The following is a 27,185-nucleotide window of genomic DNA, read 5'->3' as shown; positions in this document are numbered from 1 at the left end:
AGGGGTTAAATGGCTGCGCCACAGCTGCTCACTCACATACCACAAGGTTGCGAGTTCAAAACCAGCCGAAGGGGCTCAAGCTCGGCTCAGGCTTGCATCCTAAGAACCCAGATTGTTGGGGAGCAATTAGCTTACACACATTGTAAACTGCCCTCTCTAGTTGCTCACCGCAGCCATCTTCATCGGAGGCATCCCCGCAATCGGGGTGTCCGTCACAGCGGTACAGTTTAAGGACACATTCCCCGCTGTCGCAAGTGAACTCATCTTCAGCGCACTCAGGTGCAGTCGGCTCACCTATGGGCAGGAGTGCAAAGAGGGGCTGGAGTGAGACCCAGCCTCTTTTGGGGACCCCCGACCCACCCTCCGTCCTCCGCCAGGACCGCCATCTTTGCTCACCGCAGTCCAGTTCGTCCGACATGTCACGGCAGTCCGGCCGCCGGTCGCAGAGGAACTCCCTGGGTATGCATTCCCCGCTGCGGCACGAAAACTCCTCAAAGGTGCAAGCGCGCACTTCCGGGGGCACTGAAATAAATAATAATAATGAAACATGAGTTCAGGATCAGGGCCACAGCGTGGGGCGCAGGGGTCTCTTTCGCTCCCTCTTTGTGTGGCACAGCCCTCCTCCACCCACATTCTGTGATGCCTTTCCATTATCATTATTATTATTATTATTATTATTATTAAACAGGAGAGCAACGCATAAAGGTATCAATGCTTGGCATCTTGGAAGTAGCATTAGTATAAATGTGATAAAATGCTGTCATCTGGTGGATATTTGACAGCATGGCACTAATAATCTTAAAATCTAAACATGATGGCTCTCTTTGAATCTCTGAAAGCATGCCATGTCAAAGATGGAGCCAACTTGTTTACTGCTGCCATGGATTGTTCTCCCGTTGGAAATCTAGTTTCACATTTGTATGTTACAGAATCTTGTCGAAGGCAGGAGCCATAATATACAACCAAAGCACTCCTGAAAGCGGTCCATGCAACCTCTGTTTGAAGGCCTCCAAAGACGGAGCGTCCTCTGCCCTCCAAAGCAGTCCATTCAACGGTTGAACAGCTCTTACAGCCAATATGTTCTCCCTAATGTTTGGGAGGAGTATCTCTTCTTATGTGCTCCAAACCCCCAAACCATGGACGGTTATTCTGTTGAGATTCTGGTTTCCTATTTATAAGTCATAGCATATTAGATCTGGAAGTTCTCCGTAACATTTAGCTGTGATCCCTTTTCCTGCAATATGCATCCCAGCCTCCGGAGCCAGTTTTAAAGCAGGTCGAGAATGTTGCAAATGAATAAAGCTGGGTTCTTCTTTAAGCAAAGCAGCCCCTTTTGCACCAAACCGATGGAGAAGGCTTTGCATGCTGAGCCAAACCTTGTGACCCTTGCATGCTTCCCAACGCTAGCGACCAAATGCTAATGAAAAAAGGCAGGACCCATTTGCACACCTTTGTTAGGAACATACGCATACAAAGAAACCCACACCAGACCCACACAGCACACAGTTAGCATTTGCAAAGGCCAGCCAAACAAAGCGAGGAACATCTTCCCAGATTAGTCCAGAACTAGGACAAGTCCGCCTCATTTTATTTTGGACTGCAGTTCCCAGAATCCCCCAGCCAGCATCCATCAAGAGTTAAAACCGATGCCAAGCTGCATTAATTCTGCAGTGTGGCAGCAGCAGCCAGGGAACAGAAAGCTTCACTTCAACACAAGTGTAAGAAATTCTTGTCTTTGGACTGCAGTTCCCAGAATCCCCAGCCAGTGGACTCAAAACACCCCTTCCAACACCCCCCAAGGAAATGTCTTTTGCCCCATTTTCAAAACACCGAGGATGCCTGGACTTTGAAATCTCCTTGCAATAAATCTCTGCAACGGCAGAGATATCCAGAGGCCTCTTTGCAAATGGTGAAACCTGAGCCTGGGAGCTCTGGTTTCTCCTTCTTCCGCTCCGGATTCCAGGGCTGAGCGAAGTCAAGGAGGCACCTGGTGTGGAGTTGTGCGTTTGCGTGTGTGTGTATGTGCATATGTGCGTGGGTGTGTATGCAAGGACGGTTGCTGGGAGGATAACAACTCCGCACAACACAAGTCAGGGAAGCCAACTTTTTTGGAGGCAGGCACCTATTTCCCAGAATCTTGATTCATGGAAAGTGGGGTCCCTCAAATTCAGCTTTTTTGAGTTCTGCCCAAGGACTAGATTCATGGAATAGAATAGAAATGGAAAGGCCATCTGCTGTATATACTCATGTATAAGTCTATACATTTTAGTCCAATAAATTCACCCAAACAATCCGAGTCGACTTATCCAAGGGTCAACGTAAGTGCGGTACTTGTATTAATAAAGGGACCAGCCGCCAGTGAAAGACAAGAGTGTGATCTGTCCTGCAAAAGCTGACCCCATTCTCCCATTCATTTAGACCAGTGGCTCTCAACTGTCCTAATGCTGCAATCCTTTAATACAGTTCCTCATGTTCTGGTGACTCCCAACCATAAAATTATTTTGGTCTCGGTTCCTAAGACCATTGGGAATATGTGTTTTCAGATGGTCTTAGGTGATCCCTGTGAAAGGGTCGTTCGAACACCAAAGGGGTTGCAACCCACAGGTTGAGAACCGGTGATCTAGACTTTGGGGTCAGCATGATGGAATTTGGTAAGCCTTTTACATTATCTTCCTTTGCGCCATCCTTTTATATCCTTTGTTACATGCCCCTAGGTTTTACCCTCGCCTTATCCATGCGTCATATCAAAAATCCATCACTTTGATCCCAAAACGTGCCTTCGACTAATACATGAGGTTGACTTATAGTCGAGTATGTATGGCAGTTCAACCCGCTGGCATGGGGTTTAACCATGACTAAAGCCCTCAAGCTGGAAACATGCAAACACACAAAGACACAACCACACTCCGTTCCTGCTTTGCACCTCTCCTTTGCACCTTTATGCTTCCTTACTCACCTGGAGGCTCTGGCGAAAGTGGAGGTGGAGGGGTTTGGGCTGGAAGTAAACTGAGAGTTAGTGGGGAATGTGGAAATTGGACCCCCGAAACGAACAGACAACAACCCCATTGCCACTTATACTGTCACACTCACACACACACATATATGTATATACATATACTGGTTTCTTATAGCCCAGCCCCAGAGGCTCACCTGTTCCCAGTCTCCGGAACTGGAAACCAGTTGTGGACGTGACGTAGGAAGCAATGGAGCCGCTTTCGATGACGGAGAAGAGCACCTCCCGGATCTGGCCCTCGTCCGCGTTGCCTTCGGAGCCAACGTCCAGCTCCACGAAAACGTAGCCGTCGATTTCCCTGCATGGAAGGAAAGAAGGAAAAGTAAGGAATAAGCCCAAATCGTGGAGGCGTATTCCCCCGTTCCCAAACAGACACAGACCATACAGACACACACACAACCATCTATCGAAAGGTAATAAATCCCATGTGTGCAAAGTGCAGGAAAGTTCATATTTTGGGGGGTTAGTGAGACACAAAACCCAGTATCCCCCCAGTGCAGCCACTGGGATTATGGGAGATGTGGTCCCTCCAAAAAGCAGACATATTTTTTGGGGGGAGAGAGTTGAACGCTCTACTTAAGGCATGGAGAAAGTGTCCCCATTCCCAACCCATTGACCACACTACTAGAAAATCCTAAAATATAGGATTGGGGAGGCATTCTTTAAAAGCCCCAAGCCATTGACACTTAAGGAAAGCAAAAGGGTAACATTTGCAAGACAGGGGTGGGCAACCGTTCCTTTCTTTCCTTGCCAAATTTCCTGGCAGACCATCCCTCAAAGGTATCTTGGTGGCAATCGGAGCCAAAAGTAGATGAAACCCATCCCAAATCTTTCCCTTTTTTTGGCCTCTGGTTACTCTTCCTTTCCCTCTTTATCTCCAAGCAAGAAAAATGCAGGTCTTCATGGCTTGCTTGGAGGCGCCACACGTTGCGCACCACATTGCAAAGGCCACAGCAATTTGGAAATGGGGATTCCTCATGTTCTCTCTTTCTTATGCACACATGCACCAAACCCCATTCCTCCCAGTCTGCATTTTTGTCTGCAGCAGAAGCCTGCAAAAAGTAAAGAATCCCAAATGCCGCCAGAATGAAAACCGATGCCCAGACTCACTTGATAAAGACCACGCTGACCACCTGTTCGCCGGGGATTTTGTAGTATTCGGACTCCAACTGCAAAAGGGGGGGGGGGAAATAGGACCGGTCAGTGAAAGAGAAGGACCTGCTGACGTTTCGGAACATTTGCTGGACTTTTGTTCCCGTTTTAGGGTCCCTTCTTCTTCTCCTTCTTACCGTGTCCACAACCGCTTCGGAAACATCCCGAAACTCTTCGGAGTTGACATCGTCTAGCCGTGGACTGTAGTCGATGGACTTTGTAAAGTTCACCAAGGCCCGGAAGTAGACTGGAAGGAAGCCAACGGAGAAGAAAATCAGTGCCAACAATGACCGGTGGCCTTTCTGCACTGACCACACAATGCACAAACTACCTCCCTCATTCCTTACTCAGAACCATAGAGGAAAAGGAGGAGAATCGTGATCTGAGTTGGGATGGATTGCAACCATTTTTAAGTTGGGAAGGAATAAGACAAGTGTAAGGATCCTCCTAAAGTCCCCTAAGGGCCACCTTTGCCTTCAGATAACTTTGCAAGGGCTACATTTTGGTGGCGGTCAGCAGGGTCAAAGCAAAAAAGAAAGGAAGGGGGAAAATACTGGGCTATTTTTGGTATATGTCCTTACTGCTGGTAACTAAGGGCCTGAACAGAGAGGCCAAAATAATGCTGCTTTGGGTCACTTTGGAGGTATGCTGTTTAAATGACACATGCATCTTAAGAGGCCAGAAACTGTGCCAAAGCTGCGCTCCAGTCCTTAGGATTGGAGCATGGCTTTGGCGCGGCTTCCAGACTCATAGGATGCATGCATCATTTTAAAGTGACCCGAAGCAGCTTTATTTTGGCCTATCTGTTTGGATCCTAAGTCTTTTAAAAAGCCATTTCCACTTTTTAGATTGGTGGGAAAGATGGATCAATGCAAAAGAAGGGGAATGGTGTTGTCATGTGGAAGGGTGCGTGGCCATTTGGGGGAACCTAACGGGTCATTTATGGGTCCCAGAGGGCCACATTCATCCTGCGGTTCTCTCACCCTGAGAACAAAGGTAACCAGAGCAGATAAGCATCACTGAGTCACAGACTAGATATGCCCCTTGAGTCAATGGGATTTTCCTGCCTGGTGACTTGCTATACAACTACTTTCATTGGATCAGATTCAGTGGGTTCTACTTGACCAGTGACCAGACAGATTCTGGCCAGTAATGCAAAGATGTAGCCATGTTAGTCTCTAGAATCAATATGTACAGAGATCTTGTAGCACATTTAAGACTAACTGAAAGAAGGAAAGTTGGCAGCATGAGCGTTCCTAGTCTTAAGTCTACTTCTTCAGATGCATTTGGTGGAGTGCATCTGAGGAAGTAGACTTTAAGTCTCTGAAAGCTCACATTGCCAACGTCTTTCTTGCAGTGAGTCTCAAAGGTGATGCAAGATCTCTGGCCGTTTGCTAATTTCCTCCATGCGCCACGCATATTGGTCAATAACGCATGCTGGTTTCTTCCATGCATGCCATGCATACCATTGGCACAGGGAGAGGTGTGTGTAGGATTTCCAAGGGAATTTTTGTGTATGTGTGTATTTTCTGAAAGGGGCCAAAGACGCCAAGGCGGTCACCCCACCCTTCAATGGGCAACACTCAGCAGTTGCTTCAATGAGGCATTCTTCCTCCGACGCGCATTTGCAAACACAGCCACCTTCGCCCCATTCTTAGATGGGGAAAGGCATGCATGGGACCTGACTGGGCTTCCTTCCCAGGCCAATGCCTGAAGCCATCCATTCCCAGGAAAGAGGCTGTCTCTGCGTGCAAAATGCAAACAGCTCTGCATTTTTTATTGCAGTCTAATTTTATTTTATTTTTTGGCTTCCCACCCCCAGGTTTCACACAGGCTCCAGGCCAAGAGGATTCCTGGCCAGCTGCAACTGCCAGCCGCAGCTGCAAATGGACTGGCCAAGTGCGGGTTATTTTGCTTTTCAGTGTTGCAGGTGCTTCTTTTGCAGGAGGGACCCTCCAAACTGGATCTTGACCGCCCTCCATGCCTGGCGTTAGGTGTCCTGGGTGCAAAGATAGCCAGGAGGTGGAAGGAAGGGCTTCGTAACCTTGCCTATTTTGCTTATGTTGATATTTACAATGGCTTTTTGGCCTTACAAAGGTGCCAACTTTGTGGACGTCAGAGACCCCCTTAGAGCCAGTTCGAAGGGAGAAAGGAAGGAATGCCACTGGCTGCAAGAGAAAGTGGAGTGAGCTGGGAACGCATGGATCTGGGTGCAAAGCAGAGCTTTGGGAAAGTTGCTTTCTCACACTAAATGCCCAGAGCCAAAGGGACAAACCCTACCCCTTCATCTCTTTCTTCTGAGGGTGGCATGCCAAGATGCCAAGGTGCTGCCCACCCTTCTCTGAGGCAAGGACAGGACACAGGGCCCTTGTTCTCTGTCTCCCACAATGGCCCATTCAGACCCTGCCCTCCTTCCCAGATGACCGATGCCCCTGGGACATGGGAGGGCTCCTCTCCCTGCCTGCAGTCACCCCCAAAGAATGCGCTACGCCCCACACCGCCGATCAAACAGCTCTTTCTACGGAGGACTTGAGAGCTGGGCGGGGAGACAGAGCAGGGATGGTCTCTGGCCTCAAAGCCAGACTTATCTTGGATGTCAGGGAGGTGGGTCCCACGTTCGAATCCCTCCATGCTCATGCTCCTAGAATCCCCAAAAGGCTATACTGAACTTCTTCCCAACTCTGCTTCTGGGTGAACCAGGTCTGGGGATTAATTGTAGCCACAGAAGTGTCAGAAGCCCTTATTCTGCTTCATGACAGAAGCCTCAATTCTGGGCATGGGAGCTGAATCATCAAGGGAAATGCCTCCTCTGGCCATGTGTGGAGTGCCACTCCTCTTTTCAAAAAGGATCTGGAATTAGGGGCAAAGCAGGAGACTCGGAGGCTCGGCTGCTTTGCGTTTGTGGGGGTTTGAGTTTGCACAACGGTCGGCCGCGCAATGGGGTCAGCCTGGTCCTCTCGGTTCATGCAAAGCCCAACCTAAAATCCTGGGGATGCTGAGCCATGAGGAGCGCACATCTGGGGTGCCAGATGTGGAGCAATGGGAATGAGGAATGACTCAATTTAGGCTGTTCGCACGTCGCGCCATGTAAGTCTGCGTGCTTGAGCCAGGTCATGGCTGCCCCAAAAGACAGCCGGAGCTGGGAAGAGGATTGCAACTCCTCAAACCCACCCCACGATAGGAGCTGTAGTCCTCCGGGGGAAAGGCAATCTTTGGAGCAGTGATGGGGATGAAAAGTCACAGAGGGAAGAAATTGGTGGCGAAGGAACAGAAGTAGAGGGAAGTTGGCCAGAGGAGAAGGACTCTATCCAGGCCTGCAACTGGTGTGTTCCCTCCTCCTTGGAAGCCCCTCTTTGCTCCAGCTGTGAAAAACCTGCTCCTTTCCTCCCCCTCTTCCTCAGCCTCTCCTCCTGGTTTGCTTTGCCTCCTTTTAAGGAGCCCTTGTTCTCTGGCTCCGAAAGGGGAGCTGGGAAACTACTCGGAGCCACGCAAAACAGAACAATAAGCAGAAAAACAGAAGCCCTCGGGACTCTTTTCCTGTCGGCTGAGTCACCCTCTCCGGCCGGAGGAGTGCGCAGGATTCGAAGGGGGGACCTCACCGCCTCGCCTTCAACCCCGCCAGCCTGACCCACAATGCAATGACTGAGCTCTTTGCTCTTTCCGATGCTAGAATCGAATTAGGAGGACTGTAAGCATGCACACATAACATGTGGTGCATCTTAAGGGGTTTTGAGAAAGGTGCGTTAAACTGGCCCCTCTCTTTGGCTCAGCTCCCAAGTTGTGCAGCTCTTGTGAAGGGGCTGGCCAATGTGCCAAACCCAATGGGGAGAACCCAATGGCATCTTCTCTGAAGATGCCAGCCCCAGACGCCGGCAAAACGCCAGGAACAAACTCTTCTAGAACATGGCCACACAACCCGAAAAAACCTATGGATGCCGGCCATGAAAGTTTTCAGCTTCATCAATGGGGAGAGGTGGCCAGGCTTGAAAGCAGCACATAAATGCATTTCCAGTTTGGAATAGAGTTTCTCCTGTTTTGGGCTCCAGTTCACCAAAGCTATACTGGGGTGTGTGTGTGTGGGGGGGTCCCCCCACCCCAAATTTTCCAATCTCAGGTTTTCAGAAGAATGTTGCCAGACATGGTCCAGAAATCAAAAATATGCCCCCTTCTCAACTCAACCTGCCCTCCCATGCTCCAGGGCTTTGGGATGTGCAGCTTGGAGGAAAGCCATAGTCCACCTGAGTCCCTTCTCATCCCTTGCAAAAAGCCAGAGCATCGTGGAGCATGGTGGTTTCATGGCATCCTGTAATCCTCTTTTTTGCATTGTATGCCTTGACACTCATTATTTCCCTAAGGAGAACGCCTGGCTTCTGGCCCCATCAGCCACTGCTTTTGGCAGGCGCATGGAGGGAGTCTGCTGGTCAAAGTCTCAGATCCCTTGAGTGCAAAGCCAAGGCCTAGGCCTGCTCCAGTCACTTACTGAGGGGAGCCTCATCGTCCGTTTCGGAGGTCATGCCGGCAGGAGGAGGGAGACCCTCCGGAGGAAGAGGAGGAGGAGGAGAAGAAGAAGAAGGAAGAAACGGAGGGTGGTCTGCAGAAAAGAGAAGAAAAGAGAAGGGCATGATAGGGGAAAGGAAGAAGAGAGGAAGGAAAGAATATTCAGAGGGAAAGGATGGGGTTGATGAAGGAAGGGAGGGAGGGAGGGAAAGTGGGAGGAAGGAAGAAGGAAGGTTAATTAATGCAGGGTGAGGTAGAGGAAGGAAGGAAGGAAGGAAGGAAGGAAGGAAGGAAGGAAGGAAGGAAAGAAGGTTAATGAATGCAATGTGAGGTAGAGGAAGGAAGGAAGGAAGGAAGGAAGGTTAATGAATGTAGAGGAAGGAAGGAAGGAAGGAAGGAAGGAAGGAAGGAAGGAAGGAAGCGAAATGGAAGGTGGAAGGGATGGAGGGGGAAAAGAGAGAGGGTAAGGAAGGAAAAGAAAGATTGGTTATTGAGATAGCTGTGGTGCTCAAGGTAGGTGCAGAACCAAGAAAATCGGAGGTTCCCTCCTCCCTTGGGAGACTGGAGCCCCTCATCCCTGCTAAGGCTCCCATCATCCACACTCCTCCTAAGCCCCCCACCTCCTCCTTGCCATAGCTCTTTGCCCTGACATTTGATTAACTCTGGGAATTGCACAGCTCTCCTGGCACACTTTCCTTCCTGCAAGAATGCTCCCTTCCTCAAGGAGACTAGAGAACCAGTGCAGGGGAATCTCTCTCTTTCTTTCTCTCTCTCTCTCTTTCTTTCTCTCTCTCACGGATACACTTGCTCTATCCCTGGCAACAACTGATGGATGAGACCCGAAACAGCTGCACTCTCCTCCACGGGTGTCATTTTGGGCTAAGAATAAACACGGCACAATGGCAGCAACTCACAATCCATGGTTCCGGGAGGTGGAGTGCAGAGAGGTCCTTTTCAGAGACAACAGAATGCCCCATCCAGCAATGCTAAGAAAGAAGGGAGGCTGAAAATGAACGAAGGAAGGAATACTGAAGAAAAGAAGAGGGTGGAAAAGAACTTGGTTAAGTAGAGAGGCAGGAAGGAAGGAAGGAAGGAAAAGAAAAAAGAGAGTGTCAATTCAGTCAGTTTAAGAGCTGGATGGAAGGAAGGAAGGAAGGAAGGAAGGAAGGAAGGAAGGAAGGAAGGAAGGAAGGAAGGTGGAGATTAAGTAATACTGCGGAAGGAAAGATGATTGATAATGTAGATAACTGAGATTAAGGAAGGAGGGAACATGAAGCAACAATGGCTGGGTAATTCTGGAACTTGTTGTCCCCCAAAAGGTCCTTTTCCATGTTTGCGGGAGGGAGACCCATCTGGAGCAAACTATTTGAACTTTCTGCTTGAAAGCTGAACTGAATGTCCATGTATAAGCTCCACTCTGGGCCCCACAACAAACTCCAGCTCCCAGAATTCCATAGCCTTGAGCCAGAAAGAGTTAAAACCATGCCAAACTGGGCTATTTCTCCAATATGGATGCAGCCAGAGAGAGAGAGAGAGAGAGAGCTTCCCTGCTTTGGAGCTAAAACCAAAACCCACAAAGCGGCTGCATCATTTGGAGGGACGTGCTTGTCTACACAAACACACACACAAACAGAGGCACACCCGCCTCGCCTTGGAATGCATTGTGGGAAAGGGGTTGGTCTGGGGTTTCCCTGCCTAAATGTCAAAAAATAAGGGATGGCGAGAGGGGAATTGCTTAATATAACACATGGATATAGAGGCATGCGCTGTAGCAGAGCGGCCCTTGAAAATGCAGGGAGAGTGGAGCAGGGCAAGCCTTTAAAAAGTTCTTTTTGGGGGAGGGGATTAGATTTCCCAGAATCCCCAGCTAGCATGGCCACTGTCCAGCCATTAATGCCCTGGCATTAACGTTTGGAAAAGTGGCTTCTTAAAAACCTACAACTCTCAGAATCCCCCAATGTTCAGCAGGAAGGCATTTTGACCATGTATCAGTACTGTAACATCCAGAATCCTCTGGCTGTATTGGAAACTGGAGTTCTGGGAAGTGCAGTCCCATAATGCCGGGTTGTGGGGGATTGTGGGAGTTGTTGTCGTCCCCCGCTCCCAAAAAGTATTGTTTTCCCAAGCTCAGAGGAATGGATGTCTCTGCCTTTCCTTCCTCCTTCCAGTCTTGGGAGCCAAAGCGCTGGTCCAGAATGAATCGGCGGCGTATCTGTTGGGACCGTCTTGGAGATGAGAAAGAGGTCTGGCTCTGCTCTTCCCTTCCAGACCCATTGATGTGGGTGTTGTGCTCCAGACAGGCCCCTCCAAGCCTTCCAAAAACCCTCCCACGGCTTGCGCATGGCTTGCCTTTTGTGCATATGTTGCCAATTCAAGAACGTTCTCCGAAGCCCGCTCAGACCTGTCTGGAACTGGGACATGATCTGACATTTTGCAGGTTACCCAGAAGCAAAGGACATATGGAAGGATGCCATGGAGGTGGGTTTCTTCCCAGGTCCTTCATTTCTCCAAAGGTCTGGCTTGGTGTTTGCTACTCAGAGCAACGGTGGCTCTCCAAGGAGCCCTGCAAAGAAGCGTCTGTCCCATCGACGGCCGTCTCTTGAGATCCTTTTATAACAGGGTTAGGAATTACGCAATCTTCCAGATGCTGTCAGGCCTCAACTCTCAGATGTTCCTTAACTTGGGGGTGCTGGGAGATGTAGTCCAGCAAAATGTGGAGGGACCCAAAATCCCCACAGTTGGATGGGGAGCAAAGGGCGCATTATGGCACTGCACTTACCAGAACCCCCAGTTTCCAAAATGGATTTTACAGTACTATTGTATATACTTGACTCTAAGTCAACCTCATGTATAAGTCGAGGGCAGTTTTGGGGACCAAAATGATGGATTTTGTTATGACCCATGGATAAGTCGAGGGTAAAAGTAAAGGGCATGTAATAATATGTGGTCAAAATGCCTGGCTACTGATCATGGATAGTTGGGGGGTGCTGGGAGTTGGGGGTAAAAATAAAGCCATTTTCACAAGCTGGCCATCAAGGCAATAACAGCCGGACAATGCTAGTTGGGGATTCTGGGACTTATTGCTTCTTAAAAAAGGAACGTTTCCAAGCTCTGAATTGTTTTAGCTAAAGGTGCCAAGGACTGAGAGACAGCATGGCATTGAGGTTTCAGCGTTGGACCATGATTCATTAAGTATCGGGGGGCAGAGAGTATATCATTCAAATCAGAAATGCCAAGTCTAAGGGGATATATATGCACACACACACACACACACACACACATACCTATCAAGGCAATATTTGTGAAATGAGATGCCATGGAGCTGTCTGGGGGATTCTGGAGCTTGTAGCCCAGAACCTCAGTTTTACAAACCCTTCCTCAGTTTTGCTGCACAAGGCTTTACAGCTTCACGCTTCCCCAATAGCGAAAATAAAGGGTCTCTTTTTCTCTCTCACCTAAACCAAGCTGATAAAATCGAGAAAACCTGCTGCATTTCCAACCAAAATAAGCAGAGAGGCTTCCCTTCCTTCCTGTGCACTTTTCTCGCAACAACAGACCTCTGAGGTCGGCCAGCGCCTTGCTCTTGGACTTGAACGCAGGCACTCATCAGTACTGCATCCTAGGGTATAGTTCGAACTCAGGACCTCCTGAGCGGACGCTTTGTGCCATAGGGCCAGCTTGCCTCTTACCTGTGGGGAAAAGCGGACTGACGGAGGGGAGAGGCTTCTCGGGGGAAACAGTGCCGCTGCCGTTCTCTCCGCTTCCATAACCATCTGTCCAAAAAGAGACACATTGCATGAGTACTGACGAGAGACCCCAAAACTGCAACAACTCTTGGTTTGCAAATACAGAGGCCCTGATTTCTGTTCTCTTTTTTGCACTGCAATCTCCAGAGTCCTTCTCCAGGATTATGGGAGCTGCAATCCTAAAAAAACAGGGAAATGTTGTCCTCCAATCATTGAGGTCCAGTTCCTGAATGAGGTGCAGCAATGCATCCAGGTAACGCTACCAATTCCAGTCACTCACAAGTTAATGGGGCAGGTTTTATGCCAATATTTAAAGGAGATGCCCAATGTTGCTCAACCCAAAATGGGTCCATCCAGCCTTTTCAGACATGCTTTTAAACTTTGGATTAAAGCCCGGAGTGGATTCATTGTCCCCATTTGACACAGGAGCTGGGCAGCTATGTTCAGCTCAGAGAAGAGAAGACTTGAGAGGTGACACGACGGCTATCTTTAAATATCTGAAGGGATATTTAAATATCCGAAAGGATGCCACGGAGAGGATGGAGTCGGCTTGTTTACCGCTGCTCCGGAGACTAGGATGCAAAGCAAGGGATTCAAGTTGCAGGGAAAGGGATCACATCTAAACATTAGGGAGAACTTCCATATGCTATGACTTATAAATATGGAACCAGAATTTCAACAGTCCATGGTTTGGGGTTTGGAGCACAGAAGAAGAGAAATTCCTCCTGAACATTAGGAAGAACTTATTGACTGTAAGAGCTGTCCAACCATTGAATGGACCGCCTCGAAGGGTGGTGGACACTCTGTCTTTTGGGGGTTTTGGACTTCCAACTCCCAGAGGCCCCTGCCAGGTTGGCCAACTATCAGGAATTCTGGGAGCTGACGTCCAAAACCTTTGGAGGACTAACGTTTGGGAATCACTGGTCCAGATGATCCTTGTGGTCCCTTCCAACTGTATGAGTCTATGAGACAGAAAAGGAAGATGTTCCTCCAACTGGCTACTCCTCCTTACCTCCGGACGCTTCGTCCGCCAAGAGATCCTCGTCGTCGGAGAGGTCAGCGTAGCTCCTCCATTGCCGATGGACGGCTTCCGATTCTGTGTCTTCTGGGAAGGAGGCTTCGTCCGGTCGCTTGGAGGCCTGAGTAACCTGCAGCCAGAGGGAGAGCAGAGGTTGAGGATGCAGACGTTTCACAAACACAGACAAACACATCTGGAAGTATCCTGTGTCCATTATAGCAAACAGGTGCTATTGCAAACAATACAGCTAAAGTTATTGCTGTTGCAAACACCAAAGCTGGAGGTGCTATGGCAAACAATAAAGCTACTGCAGTTGCGAACAGCAAAGCTGTAGAAATGCACCAGGCCAGAGACCTCCCCAAAACGGAGGAGAATTCGCACCCCTAGCATTCAGTGTCAGGGTCTTAGCAACATCTGGAAGGGGGAAAGGATCCCCCATTTTGGAAAGCTGCAAGTGGCGCATTGCAAAAGCTGGAACGACTTAAAGGAGTGCAGCACAGAGTCGTCGCGAATGGCGCAGAGAGCCCTCGAAGTCGAGTGGCGATGCTGAGAGTCCTCAGAGGCAGACTGGGAGAAGCCAGTGTGGGACTGGCCAGACTGATGTGGGTCGGTTTGGAGAAGGGGGCTCGAGAATCAAGTGGCTATCGAGGAAGAGAGGCAGGAATGCAGGGCAGGGATGCCATGCTCACTCTTATGCTGAAGGGAAAGGTTTTCTTCCAAGAGAGGATTGCCCGGTGGTGCGGCTGTGTGTTGCTACCACATCTGTGCAAAAGGTGTAAACCCAGAATCGGAAGCTGTCCAGAGGCCTAAACCCAATAGCTACTCTGAAGCAGAGTACACTCACTGAGCATTTTTCTACACATACACGTAGTCTACACATGCCCCAGATTTACTGGGGTTAGGGGTTCAGGATCCCTGTGAAACTGGAAAAACTGCAAATAAAAAAACCACTATGGTTTTACCTCTCCAGGAATTTCTAGGTCCTCCAGCGCAACTCCAGACGTTGACCACAGAATCACATTGGAGGACCTACAAATGCCTAGAGAAGTGTTCTCTCTAGGAATCTCAAGGGCCTCCGAAACAACTCAGTGGTCAACATCTGCTATAGGATGACCACAGAATCAAGCTGGAGGACCTACAAATGCCTAGAGAAATGTTTTCCCTAGTAATCTCTAGGTCCTCCAGCACAACTCTATGATCAACATCTGCCAGAGTTTGACCAGAGCATCACATTGGAGGACCTACAGATGCCTAGAGAAGTATTTTCCCTAGTAACCTCTTAGTCTTCCAGCGCAACTCTATGGTCAACATCTAGCAGAGTTGAACTGGAGGATCTAAAAGAGAAAACATATTAATCAGTAACTGCAAATAATCAAATCCACAAAAGTCAATGCTCCAAATATGGAGGGCTGACAGTAAGCGTTTTGGAGTTGACTTTGAGCCTTGCTTACTTGGTGGACTCTCAGGAGGAAAAGAAGATTAGAGACACGACTCCGATCGTTTACGTAACTCCGTTCGCCTCCTTTCCGAGGGCGAGATGCTGAAGGCACTTAAAACCCAACCGTGTGTAAATCTACTCCATCAGCTCAAGAGAGAGAGAAGGCTGCTTGTTTTGGCAAAAGATTTGAGACATTTTCTCCCCTTTGTTTGCAAAGAACGCAAAGTCCTGGCTTTGGGGAGCAAAGGGGTTACAATCCCGAAGGCAGCTAAAAATTTCCATGCGCCAAACAGACATGTTGCGGTCACTGTTGTGGGGTTTTGACACCCCAAGGGAACCAATGTGTTGATCTTTGTGGGTCCGGGATGTGTCAGCCATAGGCTAGGTATCCAGGCCTTGGAAAAGTTCCTTCTTTTGGACCTCCAAAAAGTAGTGGTTTGAGCATCCAACGCTGGAGACCAAGGTTTGATTCCCTGCTCAGCCATGAAACCTCTCAATCTCAGGGCAAGGCAATGGCAAACCTCTTCTGAACAAGCCTTGCCATGACAGAGTTGCCTTAAGTTGGAAACAACCTGAAGGTGCAAAGCAACCAACAACTCCTTGTGTGGCCTTGCTCTGGCTGGGGATTCTGGGAGTTGCAGTCTCACCTTGAATGCCAAAATAAAGACTGTTTCTTCCCTCTTGGACACACGCAGCTCCAAGGTTGTGTGTGTGTCCATGCACACATGCACACACAAGTGATTTACCCAAGGAAGTGCGGCGCAACATCTGGTGGGGGAGTGGTGACCCAGTTTGGGCCGAGCGGAGGCCGGAGCGGCCAAAGAGCATTCCTGCATCCTTCTCTTTGGGGAAGGTGACCGCAGGGCCAACTGGCCCAAGTCCACCCCAAACACACAGGGGAGCTCCCTCACCTCCGGCCAGCCTTCCTCCTCCTCTGGCCCCTTGCAGCTGCAGCCATCTCCTGGCAAAGGCCCTTGCAGACATTGCAGAGGAACTAGTCATCTCAAACCCAAAAACCGAGGAACGGGGGGAGGCCAGAGGCTATAGGACACCATGGAGCTCAGGAAGGCTTTTGGGGGCTACAAACCCAAGCCATCACCCCCAAATTTCTTCCATCTAGAGCTGCTGGGAGTGCCACTTGGAAAGCACCTGGAGCCCTGCTTTGTGGGAATACTGGACCAAGATGCGTGCCTGACCCCTCTCTCTGGACCTCCGCCTGCCCCCCAAGAGTGACCCCTTCAGGTCTGTCCACACATTCACCCCCATTCCTGTTCCTTTGGTCCAAGGGAGCTAGCTGCCCGGGGGCAAGAGACGGTGCGGCAGGAATTCGTCACGGCAGCATTTTCCTGTGCAAACACTGCCCCTGCACATTATTGCAGGCTGGACAGTCCGGGGACAAAAGGAGAAGCCGAGGGAGATAAAAGGGGACTTAATCGCTCCGGACCGGCTGAAAGGCCCTGAAAAGGAAGAAGGGAAGCCAGAGCTGGCAAGCCGTGCCGGCTGCAAATGCCAACAGGCACCATGCCAGCCTCCAGAGAGAAGAGGTAGAGAGAGGGGATGCTGGGCCCTCCGACCCACAAGGGACCCATGTTTCCCACCCAGACCTCTGGCTTTCCATATCCCAAGACAGTGGCCATGGTGCCAAAGCGGTGCCAACTGTCTTGGGCAAGACAATCCAGCCAGGGAGACGTTTTGGACTTCCAGAAGCCAGGGATTCTGGGAATTGCATTCCGAAAGGCAACTGGCACAACCATCTTGCCTAAGTAAACCCTATGAGAAATCAGTCAGGCAGCCATAAGTGAACTAGTGAGCTGAAGGCTTGCGCAGGCGCACACAAGTTTAATACAGAAACTGATATCTCTAAAAATAAGATCACACAGCAACAACAACAAAAAAACCTTAACACAAAAGCTATAACAATATAAAAAAACTAGCACTGCAAAGAAACCCACTTTGCAAACCCAAGTCATTCCTAAAGCATGTTGGTCCTTTCTAATGTGGGTTGGTGACATCGCAATAACGGGACAGCGGTGACTTTATATACGTATTTTTAGTTCGGCTCGAATATAAACCCATGCTTCTTAGTCATGCTCAAAATGGAGGGCGTTTTTGAATGGAAATGCAGGATGGGAAAAGGAGGATCTCTGGCCAGTCACCCTGAGAACGGAGAGAGCCAAGGTTTCAGCAAAGACATCTTTCTGGGGCCTGCCTTTGCTTTTGTGCAAAGATTCATCCTTCCAGCTCGACGGAGCCTCTCCAAAGGCCAGATCCCACAGCTGGGCCTGGGAAGGAAGGAAAGGAGATCCGCCGCAATGCCACTGTGTCACAAACACAACCCCCCTTTTCTCCCTCCCTTGCACCTGTCCCAACCTCAGCCCCAGAGAGGCAAACCCGGGGGTCTATTCGAGACAAAGCAAGAGGTCAGGCGGAGGAAGAGGAGAAAGAGGCAGATGGACAATGCGCGAGGAAAGACCATGGCCTCCTGCCATGGAGAGGGTCTGGTCCCTGGATGGCAAGGGGCAGGAGGATCCCACAGACCCAAAACGCAGAGAGCGGCACCTTTATTCATGGCCGGAAATACCCTGAAGGCACCACCAGATCCCATCTGATCTTGGAAGATCAGCAGGATCTGCCCTGCTTAGTCCTTAGGGTTTTTTCCTCTTGTTGCAAGTGTATTCGTTCTGTTGGTCAGTATTTTTTCACAAGAACCACACACACACACACACACACACACACACACTCAGTGTGTGTATAACAGTAAGTGAAGTTTTCCAACCAGAAGAAGGTGTTTGACAGCCCTCTTATTGATCCACCTGCGACTGCAAAATGCACATTGGAGCATTATCAGTGTGAACCACACAGCGCTTGGATAAGTTGCCTTTGGATGGAGGACTACAACTCCCAGAAGTCTGGGAGACTGGAATCCCCCCCCCCCCAAAAAAAAAGTTCTCAACAGTGTGCGTTTTACTAGGTGTTAGTATGGAGATGGTTCGGAGTTGGTTTAGCCAGAAATGATGGCTAGCCTTCCAAACATATGGTTTTGGTTGGTCATACCAACTCTCTCTTTTTGGCCAAGAAGTCACTCATGGACCCCAACCTGGTTCCAGTTTAGAAAAGTGACCCCTTTCAGAGACAGCAATGCCTTGCTGGCTGGGGATTCTGGGTCTTGCGTTCCCCCCAAAAGACCCCTTTCCCAAGCTCTGCAGTTTTGGGAAGCTGTGTCCTGGCCAACCCCACGGCTAGAATAATTTCCAGAGCCGCAAGCCATAAATACTTCTGAGTCAGAGAGCACCCAAGAGCAAGCCACAAAGCAAACGGCCGGAGGGAAGGAGGCAGGAGCTGCCAGGGGGGCAGGTAAGGCCCTGAGTCAACCCTGGAAATTCCAGCCCTGCGGTGCGGGGCAAAGGAATGCCAAGCCTTGAAAGCAAGAAGAATCACAGAGCTTCTTTGGGTGCAAAGGAATGCCAAGCCTTGAAAGCCAGAAAAGCCAGAGCGCTTCTTTTGGTGCAAAGCAATGCCAACCCTTGACAGCCAGAAAAGTCAGAGAGGTTTCTTTGGGTGCAAAGCAATGCCAAGCCTTAAAAGCTAGCAAAGTCGAGACCTTCTTTTGGTGCAAAGGAATGCCAAGGCTTCAAGCCAGAAAAGCCTGAGACCTTTTTTGGATACAAAGCAATGCCAACCATTGACAGCTAGAAAAGCAAGAGAGCTTATTTGGGTACAAAGCAATGCCAAGCCTTGAAAGCCAGAAAAGCCAGAGAGCAGCTTCTTTCGGCACCGGCTACAAACCGGCAAAGCTTGGAGATAGAGGTTGGCGAGGGCAGAGGCACGGGTATGTGGCTGCTGGGACATGCCGTGCCACACATAACCGGTGGCATAAACGCCATAGTGGCAAGCAAGTTTTGCAGAGACCGAGGGAGAGGAAAAGACACAGAGATGGCCTCTCTTCTCTTGTGCGCTTGCTTCCCTGGCTCTCTCCCTTCCCTCCAGCCAGGAAACATTGACTTCACTGCCGATTCCTGGCCTGGCCTTTCACATCCCAGGGAGGCATCTGGAGGGGGAAAAGAAAGTGTGGAGAACTGGCCCATTGGAGCACAAAACCCCAGGATCTGGGGCTTGCGTCTCCACCGAAACGACAACCCTGCACTGCAACCTTTGCCCTAAAGCTGGCACCTGGGAATGAGAACAAAATGTGGATCCATCCAGCAGCTGCAGAGAAGAAAAAGCCTGGAGTGTCAAAAGATTAGAGCTTTAGTTGGGGGAAGAAACCTCCTTTCTGGGGGGTACTACATCACCCAGAATCCCCACCATCATGATGTTGGCACAGAGGGGATTTGGAGAGACATAATCCTCCTCCAAAAGGGACTTTTCGAAGCTCTCTATAAAAGACTTGAAACTTTAAAGAAGCAAAACAATCAGTTAAATGACTCTTAAAGTTTCGGGTCTTTTGCAGAGCTTCAAAAAGTCCCTTTTGGGGGACTGCACATCCCAAAGTCCCCACACACTGGCTATGGGGATGTTGGGAGGCGTAGTCCTCCTCCAAAAGAGACCTCTTTGAAGCTTTACAAGAGACTTGAAACTTTGATTTAAAAACCCCAGTGTTTTTAAAGTGTCAGAGGTCTTTTGCAAAGCTTGAAAAAGTCCCTTTGGGTGTGGGAGAGTGCATACCCCAAAGTCCCAATATATGTTGGCTATGGGGATTCTGGGAGGTGTAGTCCTCCTTTTTGGGGGGGACCTACGCATCCTCAAATCCCTGCATGCTGGCTATGGGGATGCTGGGAGATGGAGTGCCCCCAAACCTATCCTTCCTCTCAAAAAAGCTCTGGTCTACTAACACTCCTATCTTATCTTTTGCTGCCGAACCAAAAATGAACTCGGAGCAACAAAACCCCACAGAACCCAAAACATGAACCAATTTATGGCTAAGTTGAGCCTCCGCAGACTCCGGCTTTTGCTTGGCTTAACAGCTAAGATTTCTGAAACTGAACAGATCCAGCTTGATTAAAGCTATTAAATCTGGTTCCAAAAATGGCCTGAAATGGTATTTCCAACCCAAAGTGTCTTTGGCACCGAAGTCTTGTGTTCTTGTTTTAAAAAATCCCCCAAGGAACTTTGGGTTTGATTTGGAAGAGATGTTTTGCCAGTTTTATCTCGGTCTCGGTTTTATCTGTAGGTTCAGAAATGTTTCCACTGTTTAAATTATCTTTATTATGCAAAGCATCCTGAGAACACTGTTTGGAAGGGCATCAGACAGTTCCAAAAACGGAGCTGATCACTTTCAAAATCATACAATTAATTAAGCTAATAAAAAAAGGAAAGAGAAATGGAAATGTCTGTCCTAACAGGGCACCATTTTGGAAGAGGGTTACGTCTTGCAATGACGGCGAGAATGCTTTTGAAAAGATGTTTTGGGCATCTTTTTGGTTTATTGTACGCAAACTTTATACACAGAATTTGGTTTCCTGGGCAAAAATATTTAAAACGTTGTGTATTTTTAATGTTGTGCGTACAAAACACAAATGAATAGGCTCTGAATTCAAGGGGCAGGGATAGGAACTACACACAGATTTACACATTTTGCAACCCTGAAAAAAATATGCGGTTTTGCAACTGTCCAGTTTTGCAACCTGAAATGTCCTTTCGCCTGAATCTGTGCGCTCCATTTGCCGACTGTAAGGTTTTGTAAGATTATGAAATCGATGAGTCTGCACCCTGGAGAAACAGTCGCATCCGATCTCAGAGCATGGAAACGCCACTTTCTGGGGACTACAACACCCCAAATCCCCTATTTTGGGATCTGAAGTGTTGTAGTCCCCAGAAAGTCACATTTCCAAGCTCTGCCCAACTGAGTTCTTCAACTGCAAAGTCCAGAAAGGCTGTCTCTAATGGACATAAAATGTCCCCATTCCCACAAATGTGTTCTTCTCTGAACTCTGTTCTGTCTCCCTAACTTTCTGGGGACTACAACACCCCAAATCGCCAGCAGCCATTGTCATGGGATTTGGGGCATTGTAGTCCCCAGAAAGTCACATTTCCAAGCTCTGCCCAATTACAGTCAAGAAAGGCCATCTCAAATGGGCACGAAACGTCCCCATTCTCACAGATGTGTCTCCCCAACATCTGGGGGGAAAGGGACTTCCCAGCAGCCCATGAGAACAATGCTCTCCACTTCCACAATTCACAAAGTTGCTATTTAGAGGCTGGAGGCAAGACGCAACGTTCTCCCCGATGCAAAAGTCACCCCTTTGCGGCCTTGGCTGGTTTCCTGAAATTGTCCTGTGCAAAGCCTCCCATTTGCGGAAAGCTGCGTCAGGAGAAAATCCCTCGCCGTCACGTCCGGACGGAGGTCTCAGGGGTCCCTTTTAACCTTCCTGTCCAACAACCAGGACAAAGGCCCTCCTGAGCATTCGGTTCCTGAGCCACAAAAGCCTTTCAAAATAGCAGAAGAGGCCAAAGACGGTGGTGCTGTGTGCCTTCAAGTCATCTCCAACGCATGGCGACCCTAAAGCAAGCCTATCACAGGGTTTTCTTGGAAAGGTTTGCTTTTGACTGGGAAGATGCCAGTAGTATCTGGACGGTGGTGTGGTGGTTTGAATGCTGGACTAGGACCAGAAACTAGGGTCCAAATCCATGTTCAACCATGGAAACCTATTGGTTGTCCTCAGGTCACCATGAGTTGGAAGTGACCGGTGCCTTCAAGTCATTTCCAAATCATGGCAACCCTAAAGCAAGGCTATTGCAGGATTTTCCTGGAATGATTTGCTCAGAGCGGGTTTGCTACCATTGCCTTCCTCAGGGGCTGAGAGACTGTGACTTGCAACTGAAGAAGCCAATGTTCACCAACCGCCTCTGAACAAATCTTTCCAAGAAAACTCGGCCATAGGTTTGCTTTAGGGTCACCAACCACCTCTGAACCAGTCATTTCCAACTCATGGTGACCTGAGGTCAACCAATAGGTTTCCATGGTTGACCAGGGATTCGGACCATGGTCTACGGTCCTAGTCCAACGTTCAAACCATTACACCACTGTCCAAATACTAATAACGTGCCAACAGGTTTCCATGGTTGAGCAGGGATTCAAACCCTCCTGGTCTTCTGTCCTAGTCCAGGATTCAAGCCACTTTCCAGATACTAATGACTTGAAGGCACCAGTCATTGACAACTCATAGTGACCTGAGGTCAACCAATAGGTTTCCATGGTCGAGCAGGGATTCGAACCCTGGTCTCCGGTTCTAGTCCAGCATTCAAACCACGACATCACCGTCCAGATACTACTAGTATTTTTGCAATCTGCTCAGGGAAAAGCAAACTACTGGGGCCTCTCCTAGTTTGTCTGTTCTCCCCCATTAATAACTTTTGCCCTCTGAGGTTGCTTGGCCAGAAGTGTCCCCATTTTCAGCTGCAAAACCTTGGCCATGAGAAGACCCTTGACAAAAGAGGTGCCACTTTTCTTGGGCAAGGCATGCCAACGAGGGAGATGTTATGGACTTCCAGATGCCAATAGTCAGGGATGCTGGGAACTGAAGTCCAAAAGGCCAAACCACCTGTGAGTCTTCCTCGCCTAGGAAAACCCTACGAAACCCAAAGCGATTCAAAGGCCCCTGAAGACACATCCACAACCCCCTCTTTGCTCCATTTCCCAACCCTGACGGTTTGTTTCCACGCTTCCTGCTCCTTGGAGGAGAAAGAAAAGAGGCAGCCGGCCAGGCTCCTTGAACCTTGGCTCCCCTCCAGCAAAGAAACATCACGGACAAGCACTTAAACGTTGTTGTCGAGTGACAACCATGTGCTTCCTCCCCGCGACACTTAGCACCGCGCAGGAAGGCCAGGAAATAAAGGCGCACTCAGCACCATTAATCTTACCACCGTCCTGCGTCCCTGAGCCAACATTGAGGCTTTAATGGAGGAGAAGAAGGTGGGAAAACCACCATCAAACAAGGGAGGAGGAGGAGGAGGAAGAAAGTGGCACATTTGAGATCATCCCAAATCCTGAGGTTCCTGGGCCAAACCTTGAGACCTAGGAACCATCCTTGGGATGGCATTAGGCCCTATCTGCATTAAATAAGGTCCTCGAAGGGGAAGAATCTACTTCAGCCAATAAAATCTAGGCTAACTTCAGTCACCCAGAGGGCCTTTTCCATTGCAGCCCCAAAGACATGGAATGACCTGCCGAAGGAGATCCGCGACATTTCTACTCTTACAGCCTTTAAAAAGGCTCTTAAGACGGATCTCTTCCGGCAGGCCTTCCCTACCTAGTTCCTCTCCCCATTTACTGTGACTTATGTCACTCTGTCCACCAATTCTTCTCTTAAATTTAATGAGAAGAATTAAATTAAAATTAATTAAAATAAAATCCTTGCCTCAAGAAGAAGAGCCCTCCCTCCATCCTGTCATCATCATCATCATCACCATCAGACCTGGGAGGGAATGACAAAGAGAGGCCCAACTTCCATCAGGCCTCACTGTGAATGTTCTCACTTCGCTCTCTGTAATTTTATTGTATTTTATTTATTTATTGTATTTTATTTTATTCTCTTTATTTTTACTGTTGTAACCCGCCTGGATTCCTTGTGATTGGGCGGGCTATAAATAAATCATCATCATCATCATCATCATCATTATTATTATTATTATAAAGGCAGGTTGAGGGGGATTCCTCCAAAATGCTTGGGGCCGGAAGCATTGCAGATTTAGGATTTGTCCAAAATGCTAGGGGCCAAAAGAAAACCACTTGGAACTGGGAATCGAAAGCGCTCTCTGTGCAGAAGTAGTTGCAAAGAAGCATTTACTAAGTTACGCTTTCCAAAAGCTGACGCTTTCCCTTGTGGTTGCAATACTACATACAGTATTGCTAGTTCTCAGGGTTGTAAGAATTTGGAAAAGCTTGTGAAAGTAATTTGTTACTACTTCCTCCTCAGAAACTCACTTGTTACTAGAAGGTTTCTTTTGCTGCCTGCTATGTACTTTGTTTTCTTTTCTAAAAAGTAAGAAAATATCCTGATTTTTTTGGGGGGGAGCAGGGCAATCCTATCCTAATGCCTTCCCTTCTCCTCTTGCTTTTTAACTTCCCCAAAATAATCCAGTAAATATAAGGAGCAAACACTTATTAAGTGGGGACAGTGAAGACATTGCAAATTAATAAATCATCATCAATAATAATAATAATAATAAGTCTGCAACGCATGCCATTTCTTCGCAATGCAAGTTGCAATCCTGAGACCTGTAGTTAGAGAAGGCTAAAGACCCTGCAAAACTACAAATCCCAGGATCACATAGGAGGATGATGATGATGATGATGATGATGATGATAATAGTTGTTGTTGTTGTTATTATTATTATTATTATTATTATTATTATTATTATTATATACTACTTCTCTGTGCAACACAACCGGGGTGTCTTACCCATTAAAACAATACAGCCCCATATCCCAAAATCCCACCTATGTCGCCAATTTTCATTATTTCTTTAGCGCCGAAACACACTGCCAGCAACTGTTATTGCAGGTTACAGGAAAAGGGTGGCTATTTCAACCATGCTTTTGCACTATCTTCCCAAAACAAGTGGCCAGGCTGCGCCCTTTTGGAAAGGAAGGAAGGAAAGGAAAGAAAGAGATTCCTCTTTGCAAGAGTTTCCCTTGCAATGATCGTCCTCTTGGGCTCCGTCTATCTCTACCCAAACGCTGCACTTGGCTTCCAAAACAGGGCCCTCTGCTTCCAGGGCTCCGGGAGCAACGCTCTCTCAAGGCTGCAAAAGCAAACAGACAAAGGAAACCTTTCCGCCGAGGGACTTCCGACATGCTGACCCCTCTGAGCCCTTGCTCTCCAGGGACATGGCCATTGTGCGTTTGTGCAAACAGACACAAGGGAGAGACCCACAACCAAACAGCCGCCCCTTTCCTTTGCACCCCTGGAAAGGCCTCTCTCTATCTTAGCATCCAAGCTACAAGTTTTCTGCCGGGTTCTTTCTTTGGCCACTTCTTTTCCCAGTTGTCATTGCTGTTTGGACACAGGGTTTCCACTGGTGTGTGTGTGTGTTTTCCTATCACTTCCCAAAAGCATGCACAATGGAGCACAGGATCCCATGGCCAACAATAATCCCATGGCCGAACCAGAGATACGTTTTATACTAACTGAAATGCAAATTGACAGCAAAGTCACAGTGGAAAAGGACTTCTTCACACGGGGAAAACTGGATGGTTAACCAAAGGCTAATCTGGGGGTCATCCAAGGTATTTCATGTAACTTTGCAAAGGTTTTCCAACCAACGTCGAATCCGAACGCGATCGTGAGACATCCCAGGAATAGCGGAATCTGGAAAAATGTCGAATTTATACATCCTTTTCCACTGCGAATTCACAGTCAGTTCACATTTGCATTAGTATGAAATGCATCTCCAGTTCATAGGTTTGCCATTGGCCATGGGATCCTGTCCTCCTTGCGAACGCGCAAAGACGCTTATTCGAAATCAAGAAGCTAATGGGAACATACTCATGTGATGAGTTCATTCGCATCTGCACTGCTTTCTCTTTCGAATGGACGCAGCGTTCGTCTGTGCGTAAGATAAACCACTATGTTATGTCTTGCCTTTTTGGATTGCCCCACCTTTCTTCTTCTTTTGGGTGATACATTCCTCCGTGTGAAAAAGCCCATAGGTGCATTAGTCTGGAAAATCACTATCTTGCAGCACCTTTGCATTTCCAAAGGTCCCTTTGCATTTCGAAAGGATGCAACACATGCTCTCATGATTCGGCCACGACAGACTGGGTCAATCCCCAATGATCCCACTTTCTCAACTGCGTTTAAAACGTCCTGGTTTCCCTCTTCTCCTCCCACTTTCCCCTTTTTATCCTCAGCTGGCTTCAATTGCTGCAAACTGAGTTCAAAGTGCAAATTTTGTATTAAGTTTGCTCAGGGGCAGAAATGGGAGGAAGAGGCTGCATCTTGTCTTTCCCAGTTGGTCCAGGCAAAAGCAAACCGCTGCAATGTCTCCTAGCTTGTGCGTCCTTCCTCTTTCATAACTTTGGCCATCTTGACCGCACCCTGAGGTCACTCATGTGTCCTAGTTTTCATATGCGAAATGTTGGGGAGCTTGGTGACATGCTCCCCACTTGCTTAGAGACCAAACTGGGACGATGCAACATCCTTGCAAACAGGGCTGGCCCAAGTTATATCAGTACATGTATCAGTATGTATAGCATTAAAGTTTAATCATCATCATCAAGGTCTAGATCTGTCTATCCATCTATCCGTCTATCTATCCATCCATCCATCTATGTGGCAAAGCCAGAAAAAGCGTATGACGGAGATCCTGGAAGTGCCAGGAATTGAACTCGGCACTTTCCATCTGCAAAGCAAATGATAGCTTGAACCCTCCGCTGTGGGCATGATGGCCACAGACTGAGAATGAGGGCACTGATCAACACCGATATATATATATATATATATATATATATATATATATATATATATGAACCCAGCCACATACCAGAAGAGAAGAGTCAAGGCGGCTGCCGGTGAAAACAAATCATCGCAGAGAGGCCTGGAAATAGAGTCCATGCCCCGAGGGCCAAAAATATGCCCAGCCAGGCGGCAGCCGAGTTGGCGACACCCTTGCGGGGTTGGCACAAGCGTCTGCGGCACCATGCTGGGAAGCAAGAAACCCCTGATCTTTACACAACCGCACACAAATGCACACACACACACAACACCAGTTTGCAAAGAAGTAGCTGCGTTGTTCCCTTGCAGCATTGGAAAGAGGAAGATGCTCTTGCAGCATCAAAAGAAGCAACCTTTAAGACTAGCTAGTTTTGACTTTAGCGTGACATTTCAGGGATACCCCTTTGACCAGTCTTTTGCAAATTTAGGGTTCGGGGAGAATGATTTGCACCTTTCTGGATCCTATTCTGCCCCACTCCCACAATTGTATAAATATGCTTTATACCTGATTGAAAGTATAAAGAGGTTGCATCAAGTTTAATAAGAAATGCTTTCCTCTTATAAGTTATGTATCCCAATGTAAAACCCACACTCTCTCAGCCTCAGAGGAAGGCAATGGCAAACCTCCTCTGAACAACCCCAGGATAGGTTATCCATAGACTTGAACGCACAACGACAACAACAACAAGCAGGTGAAACCTCCATCACATCAGGACGAAAGAATAATAATCAATTCAATATTGGTAATATCAATATTCCTTCGGAGAAGAAATAAAACAAAAGCACAATCGGGAGTCAGGACTACGGAAGACTGACCAAATCAATGGGATTTCCACAAGTGCTTCCCTGCCGGCAAACCATCAATTCAATGGGTCTAAGGTGCTGA

General features: G+C 48.3%; 1 protein-coding gene across 13 annotated transcripts in view; it reads right to left on the bottom strand.

Annotated features, from left to right (window-relative positions):
• HSPG2 (heparan sulfate proteoglycan 2) overlaps nt 1-27,185 on the bottom strand; it is an 86,998-nt gene that overhangs the window by 50,892 nt on the left and 8,921 nt on the right. For 9 of the 13 annotated variants that reach the window (XM_089537307.1, XM_089537309.1, XM_089537311.1 and 6 more), the window contains exons 2-9: nt 13,421-13,556; nt 12,352-12,435; nt 4,303-4,412; nt 4,124-4,182; nt 3,151-3,311; nt 2,957-2,995; nt 397-522; nt 169-294 (exon numbers count right to left, since the gene is read on the bottom strand). In XM_089537307.1, coding sequence (XP_089393433.1) covers nt 169-294; nt 397-522; nt 2,957-2,995; nt 3,151-3,311; nt 4,124-4,182; nt 4,303-4,412; nt 12,352-12,435; nt 13,421-13,556 — 841 coding nt within the window. Of the gene's footprint in view, nt 1-168; nt 295-396; nt 523-2,956; nt 2,996-3,150; nt 3,312-4,123; nt 4,183-4,302; nt 4,413-12,351; nt 12,436-13,420; nt 13,557-13,807; nt 13,920-27,185 lie in introns of those variants that run through there. The other 4 variants (XM_089537308.1, XM_089537319.1, XM_089537318.1 and 1 more) reach the window with 2 other exon arrangements.

The sequence above is a fragment of the Sceloporus occidentalis genome, unplaced genomic scaffold (genome assembly GCF_023333645.1).
Source record: "Sceloporus occidentalis isolate IW3139 unplaced genomic scaffold, rSceOcc1.0.p SCAF_8, whole genome shotgun sequence".
NCBI lineage: Eukaryota > Metazoa > Chordata > Lepidosauria > Squamata > Phrynosomatidae > Sceloporus > Sceloporus occidentalis.
Note: the sequence above shows the minus strand (reverse complement) of the source record. Positions and strands in the feature narration are given on the sequence as shown.